The sequence below is a fragment of the Arachis duranensis genome, chromosome 7 (assembly GCF_000817695.3).
Source record: "Arachis duranensis cultivar V14167 chromosome 7, aradu.V14167.gnm2.J7QH, whole genome shotgun sequence".
Lineage (NCBI taxonomy): Eukaryota > Viridiplantae > Streptophyta > Magnoliopsida > Fabales > Fabaceae > Arachis > Arachis duranensis.
The window spans coordinates 12,459,095-12,472,467 of record NC_029778.3 but is presented as its reverse complement, the minus strand read 5'-3'; the positions used below and the strand labels follow the sequence as shown (position 1 = coordinate 12,472,467).

At 33.7% G+C, this 13,373-nt stretch overlaps 2 protein-coding genes across 2 annotated transcripts; one reads left to right on the top strand and one right to left on the bottom strand.

Annotated features, from left to right (window-relative positions):
* Nucleotides 1–7,858: 7,858 nt before the first annotated feature.
* LOC127740499 (uncharacterized) lies at nucleotides 7,859–8,277 on the bottom strand. The gene is made up of 2 exons (XM_052251493.1): nucleotides 7,998–8,277; nucleotides 7,859–7,899 (listed from the first exon to the last, which is right to left on the bottom strand). The coding sequence occupies exons 1-2, from the start codon at nucleotides 8,275–8,277 to the stop codon at nucleotides 7,859–7,861; spliced, it is 321 nt and encodes a 106-aa protein (XP_052107453.1).
* A 2,359-nt stretch (nucleotides 8,278–10,636) lies between these two features.
* LOC107457853 (peptidyl-prolyl cis-trans isomerase FKBP20-1) lies at nucleotides 10,637–13,074 on the top strand. The gene is made up of 6 exons (XM_016076026.3): nucleotides 10,637–10,793; nucleotides 11,418–11,536; nucleotides 11,854–11,987; nucleotides 12,071–12,150; nucleotides 12,374–12,466; nucleotides 12,622–13,074. The coding sequence occupies exons 2-6, from the start codon at nucleotides 11,428–11,430 to the stop codon at nucleotides 12,764–12,766; spliced, it is 561 nt and encodes a 186-aa protein (XP_015931512.1). The 5' UTR covers nucleotides 10,637–10,793; nucleotides 11,418–11,427; the 3' UTR covers nucleotides 12,767–13,074.
* The last annotated feature ends 299 nt before the right edge of the window (nucleotides 13,075–13,373 follow it).

Genomic DNA, 13,373 nt, shown 5'->3' with positions numbered 1-13,373 from the left:
AAAGGAAAGGAGGAGCAACACAAAAGCAAGTAACATCATTCAAAGGGAAGTTTCTCAACTTTACTAAAATTCAATTCTTTTGGTTAATGTTTAATCATGTTTGTCATCAAGGGGAAGATTGTTGAGTTAAAAAATTAATTAATATAATTGATGATGACAAATATTTGATTATTGAGCTAATTATCCAATTAGTTTTAATTATTTTGGTTAAGTGATGCAGGCCAAAAATAAGTGTTGTAGCAGCCCAATGTTAAACAAAAAAAATCTGCTGGTGGGCTAAATGGTAAGTGAAAATCAACTAAGCCCAAGTCATCCATCTCAAGCAAAACTCGTTAAGAAGCAAAGGCAAGGAACCAACGGGCTAAACTTGAGTAGAAACCGATCCAAGCCCAATTTGATTTCAGCAAATCCCTCTATCTTGCTTCCAAAGCAACGTTCTTTTTCTCTGTCTCAGTCAAATTAAAGAAGCAAGAGAAAGTGCTTAGTTTCTAAGCTAGTCACAGAAGAAGAAGGAAAGAGAAGGTTAAGCAAGGAAGGGTAAGGTCAAATCAACCATTTCAAACCACATCAAAAAAAGATCAGAAGCTAAAAGGTAACCCATTTTCTTATGCATGCTTCATATCTTCTTCTCTCCTCTTCCCAACTCTATGCTCAATCTAAAATGGGATACAAAGGAAAGTTGATTTCTGTTCCTCACTGCTGTGTATCTATGGTCACAAGTGATTCTTGGGGACCAAGTAGTTTCTCAATGGCTCAGATTCGGTTTACTATTAGAAGAATTTTGTGGTTGCTGTTTTATGGCTTTCGGTCAACAAGAGAAGGTCAGAAGGAAAGTTTCTACTTTGATGATTAATGAAAAAAAAGTGAGTTTGTGGGTTGGTGAAGCACAGTGCTCAAGAAGTTGATCTAGGAAGAGCAACAAAGTAACATGCAACGAGATAAAAGAAGTCTTGCTGTTCATTTAGAAGCCAACGAGAGAAAACCAGTGCTTGGTGAGTGTTGTTCTGTGAAGAGTTCCCTGAAGAAGTCCTCTACTTGGATAATGCTTTCTTTTAAAGAAGCATTTGGCCAATATTGAAGAACCAAATCAGAGGCTTGAAAATCTTATTTATCACATAGCAAAGAGGCTGTTGATGAAGTCAATCTCCTTCATGTTTTACAGATTGTAATGTACTTTTCTATGTTTATCTTTCTGTAATTTCTTGAGTGAAAAGGCATATTGAGAGAGCTCAAGTAAAAGCCATGAGTGGAAAGAGGCTGAGTGATACACTTGAGAGAAAAGTCTAGAGTTATTTTCATATTTTTTTAGGTAAGTTTGTGTCTTGTATCCAGTACCAGTGAGCAAGGTACCCCTTTCTTAGTTGGGTGAGCACTAATAGTGAAGAGTTAGGTATTAGCATAGCCAATGTCAAGTTAGGTTAGAACTTGAGTGTGAAATGATTGTGTTAATCCTGTGTAATTGGTGTATGTAATACTTTTAACTATAGTGGAAATTCCTCCATTGTTGTGGAGGAGACTGGACGTAGATTGCATAGCACAAGGCAACTGAATCAGGATACATGCTGGTGTTAGCTTTTCTCTTATTTATTGTGTTTTATTTTCTGATATTTATGAGACAAAAATAAATTGTCTCATAAATTTTCTGCTGCTGTATTCAAACAGAATCAGATATGAAAGATTGTTGTAAAAGGTCTTTTCAAAAATTAAAAGAAAAGGCATAGATTCAACTCCCCCTTCTCTAAGCCTACCACAACCTTCACATATGTTAAGGCACATGATAAATTTATTAATAATAAAAAATTTTAAATATTTTTATTTAATAAATATAAAATAAATATATTAAAATTTTAAATTTTTGTAATTTTAATAAAAAAAATTTAATTTATAAATTTAACGTATATCTTAAAAAGATATAATGAATAAATCCTTAAAATATATGAAGGGTAGCTGTCAAACTAATTGATTATTTTGTTATATTTTTGAATTATTGACATTTATTATTATCTCAGCTTTGTATTTAGTAATAAAAATGCATTATGGGAAGATGTCAAAATACATTTGAATGCTAAAAGTTATTGGTAAGTAGTAGATTAAATGCAAATGATAACAGCTCAAAATAAATTATGACAACAAGGAATTTAATAAAAAACAAAAAATGTATGATTGTAAAAGGTAAACATTAAATCATATAATACAAAAAAGTTTATTAAAAAAAGTGAAAAAGGTTTATAAATTTAAATTTGTGATTATGTTACTATATGCGTCAAAGACTTATAATTATCAGACTAATTAGATGGTCGATAAAAAAATTGCAAATTTACTAAAAAAATACAAGAGTGAATTCTCAGTTTTTTCTTAATTATTTGATAAGGTATATTTTTTACTATTTAATATCTTATTTTTATATAATTTTTTTGTCCCATTAAAAAAATGTATATAAGAAATCATAATTTATCAAATAATTAAAGAAAAAAATGAGAGGATTCATTCTTTAAAAAATACTACTTAACATTCATTCAGAGGTTGAAGTTTACAAAATCAGGAGATAAAAATTCATTCTCTATCAATAATAAATAACGTCAAAAATCTTAATTAAACACCTTAAAAGTGAATTACATTCATACTTAGACACATAAAAGTATGATTTATTTTAATTAAATTTGAATAAATATTTTTAAGCATATTATTATTTAAAAAATATATATGAAAATTTGTGGTACAATCGTAGAAGTAAAGAAATAATTTTTGAATAATTTTTTATTGAAAAAAATTCATGAGTCAACAACTAATCTAAATTAAAAATTTTTATAATTTAATTGTTTAAACAATTAACAATTATTTTTTATAAAAAAATCATTTAGATAGATTACACTTAAATGGATAAAACTCATGGAATTGTTTATAAGAGAACATAATTTCTTTATCTTAAATTCAAATTCCACAATTAAGTTACTATTCCATGCATAAGAAATTTATTGATTATTAATTCTGAAAACTGGAATTTATTTTGATATATTTTTATCGAAATTTTAAAAACTTAAACACTTGAGTTTACAAACTACGAGTTGGGTATTTATTACGGAAAATTCTTAAATAAAAAAAATCAATCTGAAATTTAAGTAATAAAAACATCGACTTTTGATGTTAGAATCATGATATGCAAAATTTGATTTAAAATCTAACTCCTAAACTCATAAATCGAAATAGTAATTTACGATCGATAGAAATTAATGTTAGAGTTCGAACTTTATAAGAAAAATGAGCAAAATAAAAAGTTTTACTTTAAAGGATGAGATGTTTTGGTTGAAATCTGAAACTCAAAAAATCTTTTTAAAAGAAAGACATATTGAATTTGAGGATTTGTTCTAAAATATTTTTCTAAGTTAATTATTACTAAGAATCGAATTTAAGAGTATATAAAGTTCAAAAAAATCGTTTTCGATTATTATCTCATATTCTAAGAAGATTAGATAGAAGATGATACAAGGATGATAGTAATTCTTCATCAATTGACAAAATACTTAATAATTTATTTTATGAGTTTAATGACTACGTTATAACTATTATTCCCTCTTAAAACAAGAAGTTACAATATTGATTATATATACACTTACAAAAATGTGACTCATCTGATACTACAACAAAATGTCAAGTAACTTATGAGAAAATAATTTATTCTCCTAAACTAACTAAATTTAAAAGATAATTTATAGTATCAGAATAATATAAGAAAATGAGTTCAAAATATTATAATCTCGTAAAATATGTATTATTTTGAATATATGCACTCAGGTATGACTTTTAATTTAGTACTTCTCGTGATCTGTACTAATTTAAACGACGAAGTTTTTTAAGTACAATTCTCACTATAAAAATAATAAATACGATACATTGATTTCGAATAAAAAAATGATGACATTATCAAATTTCGAATTTATTTTTTTATAAATTTTATTCGGATAACTTCTAAAGGAAAAAGAACAAAAAAATCAATGATTAAAACAGAAACAAAATTTTTTTATAAGAAAAAAAAATTCGACTTTTGAAATATAGTAAAAGTGATTATTTTATCAGACTAAAAGAAGTTTAAATATAAAATATCAATGATTTAATATAAATTTAATTTCCGATGACTTGCTATAACGATGCTTCGTTCCTCGTTCGTGGTTTATAAAGCGTGCATTTAAATGCTTACACGAGAGTAGCTAATCCTATTAGGCTATTACATGGATCATGGGTTACTAGACGCTGCTCATTGTTTTTATGAGTTAATAGTTAAAATTGTCTCTGAAAGATACCTCAATTTTTTTTTGTTCTCGAAAGATAAAGCTAGTTAACATAGTCCCCAAAAAATAATAGAATTGTTCACGTTCGTCCTTCCGTCATCTCGTTCACTGAGTTGATTAACATTCACTGACGTGTGACGTTAACTGCCAGCGTGGCAGACGCCTAAGTGTACCCTACTATTGCTGACAAGGTAAGTATGTTAAAACAGTTCAAATCAGCCCCTTAGTGTTTGAACCCTAATCTGAAATTCGATGATAAATAAGTCGCGGTCAACAATCAGAGAGCCATATACTTGGGTAGAACTTGAAGTTGTTCGTTCCTGGCGAGGATGGAGGCAGGAAATGGAGGTCGTAGCGGTGGTGTGTCGTTTCCGTCGAACAGAAATAATGGTTCTAGCACTTCAATGCAAACTAGGAGGAAAACTCATGAGGAATCATGTTTCTGTGGGTTAAAGGTTGTGATAAAAAAAAATCTGGAACAACAGAGAACCCAGATAGATTATTCCATGCATGTCCAAGGTACCGGGTGAGTGTTGTGAAAAAAGTTAAATATTTTTCATCTTGTTCTGTGTTGTTGGGTGTTTTTTTATTTTTTCTTTTCTGATTATTCAATTTGCAGAAGGGCGGTCACTACAATTACTTTAAGTGGGTCAATGATGATGACTATCAAGGAGTGGCTGAAGGTGGAACAAAGAAAGATTATAGAACTGATTTTTAGGTTGAAAGTGACTACGATGAATGGAGGTTGAAGGTGGGATGGAGACTGGCATCTTAGAAGCTGAAGTTAAAGCTTTGAAACTGTTAATAATTTTCATATTTGTGGTAGTTGTCATTAATGTGATCCTTTGCTGTTTGTTATGTACTTCTAAGTAAACCAAATTCTATTGATATGTCATGGTGTAATGAATTGAATGGCTTGAATGTGAATAGATGTTTCCATTTGGTTGTTTAAGATTAAGACCAAACTATCCATCAAATGTTGCAAACTAATCGACTCACTGTTGCTATAAGATATATTAAGCCATAAATAGACTTAGTAATCAAAGTACTCTTAACATTGTGTTTCCATAAAAGGCTAATTATCATATTGTCTTAAGGATAAATACCACAGCATATTCATAAGGTTTTACATGAGGATACAAACCTAAAAAGAAGGCTAGACTAAAATAAAAGGACACAACACAACTTTTAAGTACATAGACAATCATAATGTTTAATATGGAACTTCATTTGCCTTGTGCAAAAAACATAAAGTAACCCCATACAAAAAAAAGTCAAGCAGAACACATTTCTTTCTAATCAAAGTTATTTATCAGTCTTCCTTGGGTGCTTGAAGCCTCGAGTAGGCACGAAGGTCATAAAGTTGGCTAGCTTCTTAGCTGTGGCTGAACTTGTCCCTTGATTGTCTCAGCAGAGATAGCCACTGGTGTAGTTACAGCAGGTTTAGAAGAGGACCTAAGTCTGGCTTACCCTTTAATGACTTGTAATTTAGGTGGCCTAGCTACGACTTGTTCCTACATAATTTAATACCAGATGCATTTGTTATATTATAAAAGAAAGCAGATATTTTTTACAGTTGAGTAATGATTATACAACCTATTGTGTATCTTGGGTTGGTAGAATGCTTTCAGATTGGCTAATGTCAATCACTATTGGAGGCTGTCTTGGTGATGGAAGTGTAGGCAATGGTGGTATTTTTTCTGGAGCTGGATCATGTTCAACAGAGACAGAGTTTACTTCAGGCTCAGCTCCATTTGCACCAGGGGCAACAACTGCTAGTTGCAGCTGCATCTGTCTGGCATGTTCCTCAGCATCCACAACTTTCTTCTTTGCACAGCTTCTCTTGTTGTGTCCTATCTCACTACAATACATGCATCTGATGGGGTTATACTTTCTCTTCATCTTTGTCTTTGACCCGGTTGGTTGCTCATTCTTGTCCCTTCTCCTTTTCTTTGTTAATCTTCCAGGTTTGGGCTTAAATGGGAGTGGGACTGGAGCTGGGTGTGGAGTTTTTTTTCCATAGATCCTGTCCTTTGACCGGATTGATGTTGAAATAATAATTTCTCCTGTATGCTTCCATCTTCAACCAGTCATGACAATACTCTTTAGCCCTTTTGTCATTCTTATCCTGTATTGCTGATGTTGCATGCATACACGACATTCCTTACAAAGATAATTAAAATTCGTGCTTGACTGAAGATGAATATAACTAAGTGTTGAACTTGTTACCTGTGGGTTGCCAAAACCGACAACTGCATGTGTGCTTTTCCAGGTCAACCACCATATTGGTTGGCCAGCCATAAACTTCGTACAATTCTTCTTTTTCATCGCCGGACCATTGAGGAGTCCAATGGCTAGACAACATTGTCATTGCTTCAAGTCTACTTTGTTGAACAGGGGGGAGAATTCCTTGATAGTTCTATAACTTCTTCCTGTTGTCAATCATACTCTTCATGATGATTCTTCTAACTTCCTTAGCTAAGGTCAGGACGGACTTGCTCCTTTCGTACTTGATTTTTGCATTGAACGACTCACAAGCATTATTGCATATGTTATCCACCTTTGGAACTTCACTAAAATGCGCCTTTGTCCATGCATCTTTCGGCCATTTGTCGAGATACTCCCAAGCTTTCTGATTGATTACCTTAACTCTGTTCATGTTTTTGTTGAATTCATTTGTTGTCCTTAACCGAGCACATTCCCATACCAAGCCTTTTAACTCATAGCTTGTCCACTATTTTGAAAAATTGTGTCACAAATGTCACACGCAGAATTGATGGTGAACTCTGGAAAACACTTCCTGAACAGCAAGTATTAAACCCTGCACCCAAGCAAACATACGAAAAGATGGTAAATCAAACTTGTCACTCAATTATTTTCATTAAATCACATTGGTCCTTCAATGTTAATCATTAAATCAAATTAGTCCTAACAGTTTGTTATCATGAATCAATTACATCCTTACCTTCTACATGTCTGAGATGAAGCACCATTTATTCTCCCTGTAGTTTTTTAGATTGTTGTGAAGTAACTTTAGGAACTACTTCCAGTTATCTTTATTTTCAACGCTAACAATCACATAAGCAATCATAAAGATGTGGTTGTTTGCATCCTGTCCACATGTTAGAATTTGTCCCCCATGTAATGTCTTCAAAAACGCTCGATCCAGCCCAATTAAAGGTTGACAACCTGCCTTAAACTCCCTCTTGTAGGCATCAAAACAAACATAAAATCGATCCAACAGGGGAGGACTTTCAGGCATGGGGATGACACCTACTTGTATTGTGGATCCAGGATTGCTATTCAATAACTCATTAGCATAGTCCTACACCAACCCATATTGTGGTATCTCATCACCCTCCCCAACCTTCCTAGAAGCTTTCAAAGCTCTTGTAATGCATGTGTTATTCAAATACACATTACACTTTTTGACAAACCATTCATAAACCTCTCGATGTTTCATGGTAGGATATTTTCTAAGCTTAGGTACTAGTTTACAAAGTGTCCAGGTTTGGGTGGCAGCTCTATTTTTCCTCCTTCTTGAATAAGTGTGAGTCTGAATCCTCTGAATGTCATAATTCAGCATCCGAGGCACCATCATTGTCATCTAAATCTGCCAAGAAAAAATCCAAAACATAAGGAAATTAACAAGTAACCCTAACATTTGCCAAATAAATCAATAAACAAGTAACTCTAAGAAAATTAACATACCAAACTCAGAGCTTTGTTCATCTTCAGAACCCTCATAGCTAGAGTCATCAGTGTCTATTTCTTTATCACCTAATCTGGCCTTAGGAGGCTTGTGCTTCTCTCTGACGTCAGACTTGATGTCCCTTTTTGCACTTTTTTTTCTGTTGCCAGAGTCATTATCACTATCACTGCTATACCGATTGTCTCCTAGAACTTTTGGAGGTCTGTACAGTTCATCTTCAACACTCTCATATGAGTCATGAGAGTCACTGTCATCTTCCTGGATATGAGCTTCTTTCATTTGTCTTCCAAATCTGGTGAGTTTGCGGCCACTGCTAATTTCTTTGTTCTTATTCCCTTGTGAGTTCTTGGCTGTTTGTGATGATGCATCGAATTGAGGTGGGACTGTATTGGCCTAGTGGGTAGTCTTCTTGGGTTGAGGGTCGGGCTTCATGGGTTGCACGAGAGCCTTCATGGGCTTATGGGCTAGTTTAGTGGGCTGCAAATTGGGCTTTATAGTTGGTTTATTGGGCTCAGAATTGGGCTTCATTGTTAGTTTGTTGGGCTATGAATTGGGCTGTGAGGTTGGTCTAGTAGGCTGAGAGGTTTGCTTCTTGGATTGAGGAACCATTGTTGAGGGCATCTTGGCAGGTTGAGAATTGCACTTCCTATCTTAGGAAGATTTCTTCTATTTCAAGCTTTTTGCTTCCACATTCACTATATCCTCCTCCATATTGTCTACTATACATGGCTGTAAAATACAATTCTCAAGGTACATATTGATTACATGTTGGTTTCTCCTATAATCCTTGCACATTGCAAGCAATTTGCATCTGTGACTAAGCTTCTCAACCCAGATGAGAAAGGAACTCCAGGAGTTTTCCACCAACAGTTTTCAGCTTTAATGTATCCCAACTCCTTATAGTAACCTCTTACAAAGAACACATCAAGCGTGTCTTCTTCAACACCCATCAACACCTCTGTATTGTCAGGTTCATATATCATGTCTCTATCCACATTCTTTTTAAACAATCCACCATGGTAAAACACAAAAGTCATCGGAGGACCTTCCATCTACAATAACAAAAACAAAAATACCCTTTACCCACAAATTGTCACTAGCTATTCTCAATCATAAGAAAACATACCCTAAACCCAAAATTAACATGCAACAAACGAAAAAGAACCATCATTAAAATGAAACACCCATAACTAAAAATCATCACAACGGCAGTAAAAGCAAAGCATTCTAACACACTTAAAATCTTCAAGAACAATCACACAAACCCTTAGTCACCCCAAACCTTTTCCTAAATCAGAGAAAAACATACAGCACACCACTAGGAAGATATCACGCCACAGAATGACTCAAAAAACATGAAAAAGCTTTCATCCTTACCTCTAACCATCGAAATGGCTTCTTCCACAATCAATGTTGCTCCAAGAGACGATGAACTCTGTATTCAGTGGCGATACCTCTTCTGCTTTAATCGTCAACCAACACTGACAAAGGTTGATGGCGTGGTTCAAATGCAGGGTGAAAGGCTTAGGGCATAGCTTGAGGAAAACGAAACATTTTGGAGCCAAACATAGAGAGATGGAGGCTTTGCAACGTTTTGAATCTCTTCTGGACACTAAACGACGACACATCAAGGCTTGGAGGTCATTCAATCAAAACTGCATGGTTTTCGTTGTTTGCCACGCTGGCAGTTAACGTCACACGTCAACGAACGTTAGCCAACTCAACGAAAGAGATGATGGAAGGACAAACGTGAATAACTCTGTCATTTTTTGGTGACTATTTTGATTAACTTTATCTTTCGAAGCCAAAAATGGAGATCGATATATCTTTCAAGGACGATTTTGACTATTAACTCTTATTTTTATTTTCAAAGCTATACTATTACTTGTTGAAATGTAGTATGATACTTCATTTGGACGGTTGACTGACCTACAACCACTTATATATTAAATTCTATTTATTTTTAGATAATTATTTACACAATTAATATAAAAATAATTATTTTTATTATATAATATTATATAATTAAATATATAAAAAAATATTTTATACATATAGTCCACCAATTAATTTTATTTTTTAAATTCTCAGCAATTATCAAAAAGGATTCTCAAGTAAATTTTTACATAAATAATTGTAATTAGAAACTTTAGAATACATTCAATAATTATTTCGTGCTCAAAAAATCATTTTAACAAAAGTGTTAATGATAACTCTTGAAAATTATTATACATAAATAACTTAAAAATTTCTTCTATTTTGTCCTTCTAAATTCAGCCAATTACTTTCCTATAACAAAATATAAAAATGATATATACAAAAAGTTGTATAATTGTTAAATTAGTAAAAGAGATGCAAAATAATTGTATATTATTATTATTATTATTATTATTATTATTATTTTCTTAAAATGATAGAAAAATAATGTATGCTCTTCCTCTCTCACTGTTTCTCACTATTTCGTTAGTTGAAGAATATCACTTTTCATATTTAATATCTTAAAGATTTTATAAAAAAAAATAAAAAAAAAATGTATTTTCCATTTCACTTTTTTCACGCGCCAATGATGCGCGTGAGGAATCTAGATTCCCTGATTCCCAATGCGGTATTTAACGGCATCCTTGCTCCATTTTCGTATATAGCTTCAAAGAACGCATATGGCCACACAACTTCTCAAAAACTCTTCAGTTTCATCACTCAACGTCGATTCGGTAACCCGGTTCCTTTCAGAGGCTTCTTCCTTTCCTACTTTTTCTTCTTGTTCCTTCAGCTGAAGAAGGGGTTCATCACTCTCGGTATCGTTGACTCTTCGCCACTCTCTGCTAAATTCTTGTCATATTTTATTAATGGTTCTTGAGAATTGTTTGGTTTTACCCTTTGCGAGAATGGCTCTGATATGCTGCAAAGATTGAATCTTTTTAGTGTATGAATGGTGAAATTCAAGTTCAATTTTGAAATTTGGGAATCGAAAGTTGCGTAATCTTGGTAGAGAATATTAGAATAGAAATAGGAATAGGAATACAGGTTTAATGTCTATTAGTTTTAATTTGTCTTGTGAGGGATTGCAATTGCATGATGTTCTTGTTTTTATTATTATTTAGAGTTAATTGCGTGGCGCAGTTTAGTTTTATTATGAATGTAGTTCATTGGGAATTAGGGATATGCTTATATGGTTAAAACTGCTATGCTGTAGATAAGTTTCATCCCCTTGTCTCTGAGACTCTCCATTTCTTTCTTCCTTTGTTTTCTCTTGCATGATTCCCAGTGATTTGTGCTTAGTGTGATAGGGATAACCCTCCCTCTTTGAGCTTACCTTTTGGGATGAAATTCTTATAATTCTTGTAAGGGGCAAGAGAGTGCATAACTTATCCATACGTTGTTGTTATCTTATTTTATTCTTTTTCTTGTGATCTTAATAGTGTGTAAACCATGGGTGATGCAATTGATTTGACTGGTGATGGAGGAGTCACTAAAACCATTCTGATAAAAAGCAAGCTGGATGCTGTGTCTCCAACAGAAGATTTTCCTCTTGTTGATGGTAATGCTTGTGCCTGCTAATGTTATGTTAATACTTGATTCATAGCCTTGTTCCACTCATCAAGTGATGAATGAGTGATTTTCTGTCTTTCATACTTTATCAACTACAATATTGGATGATTGATGATTATATATGTTACTCTAAATAATTGGTTTAGACATATCTCATGGTTAGCTTCTATGGATGAGATTATTCTCTATTGCTATAGTTGTCCTAGAAGCAGTTTTGGCAATTTACTTTTATAACTTGTTCTATTCTATCGGCTTGTCGAGAGTAAAATTATTAGAGCACCTTTGTAATATTGTTTTCCATGCCAGTGCATTATGAAGGCACACTTGCTGATACTGGTGAAGTATTTGACACAACACATGAGGATAACTCTATCTTCACTTTTGAGATTGGAAGTGGCAGTGTTATCAGGGCTTGGGACATTGCTGTGAGAACCATGAAGGTTAAACCAAACACACTTTTCATGAGGTGTAACCTTAAAATAAAAGCTTTTCACCATCTTATGATTTTTGCTGGTTTTATTAGGTTGGAGAAATTGCAAAAATAACATGCAAGCCAGAGTATGCGTATGGTAGTGCAGGAGCGCCACCAGATATTCCCCCTGGGTACTAACCTCATTTATGCTTAAATTGTTTTGCTCGCGTACATAACTATTGTTACATATTTTCTTTAACGAAACATTCAACTAAGAGAAATGAAAAAGCTGCAATGATTCAAGAGAAAGTTGGTTATTTCTTACAGCTTGGTTTTTCATCTAAATTTGATTATCATGAGAAGTTGCATCTAACTGTGTATACAAATTTATGATTTATTTTTATTGCATCGCAGTGCGACACTAGTCTTCGAAGTTGAGCTAGTTGCCTGTCGACCCCGTAAGGGATCAAGCCTCGGAAGTGTTTCAGAGGAGAGGGCTAGGCTAGAGTAAGTAGCACATGTTACACCAACCATTTTATTGCATCTGAACTTCTCAAAAGTTTAGGGTTGGTTTTTTCTTTCTTTCTATTTTGGCTAGGATGTATGCTAGTTTTTCTTGGAAAGTAATTTGGTGTGTCTATTATTTGACATGGAAATGAAAGAGAGATAAAGAAGCAAAGAGAAATGGCAGCTGCTGCGAAGGAGGAAGAGAAGAAGAAGAGAGAAGAAGCAAAGGCGGCGGCTGCTGCTCGTGTGCAAGCCAAGTTAGAATCCAAGAAAGGAAAGGGCAAAGGGAAAGGAAAGTAGGGTGTTAATCAGATAGCTACTAGTGTCTTTTATCCCTTACCCAGGAGTCTATACTGAACAATGTAGGAATCAAATGCCACATTAATGATACAAAATATTATAGGTTTTGGTACTTTAGAATGAACAAAGACAATAATCATTAAATGACGTTTTCTTGTTGCAATAGTATTCTAAAAGATCCTATAGCATAATTTTCCTTGCTCTGTTGCTGAGTTGATTATCCGGTCGGTTAAGCATATGATATCTTTTTTTGTATACTATGAATTTAGGTACAACAAAGGAATGAAGTTGGTATTTTGGTTTTTCCATTTCCATCTTGGTTGTACAACAACAACAAAGCCTTGTCCCACTAAGTGGGGTTGGCTACATGAATCAAACGACGCCATTGTGCTCTATCATGTATCATGTCTACAGTGAGACCGTTTATATGTAGATCTCGTCTGACCACCTCATGGATGGTCTTCTTAGGTCTTCCTCTGCCTTTCGCCCTTTGTCCATCTTCCATCTCATCCACCCTCCTGACTGGATGTTCTATCGGTCTTCTTCTCACATGTCCAAATCACCTGAGACGCAATTCAACTATCTTTTCCACAATGGGTGTTACTCT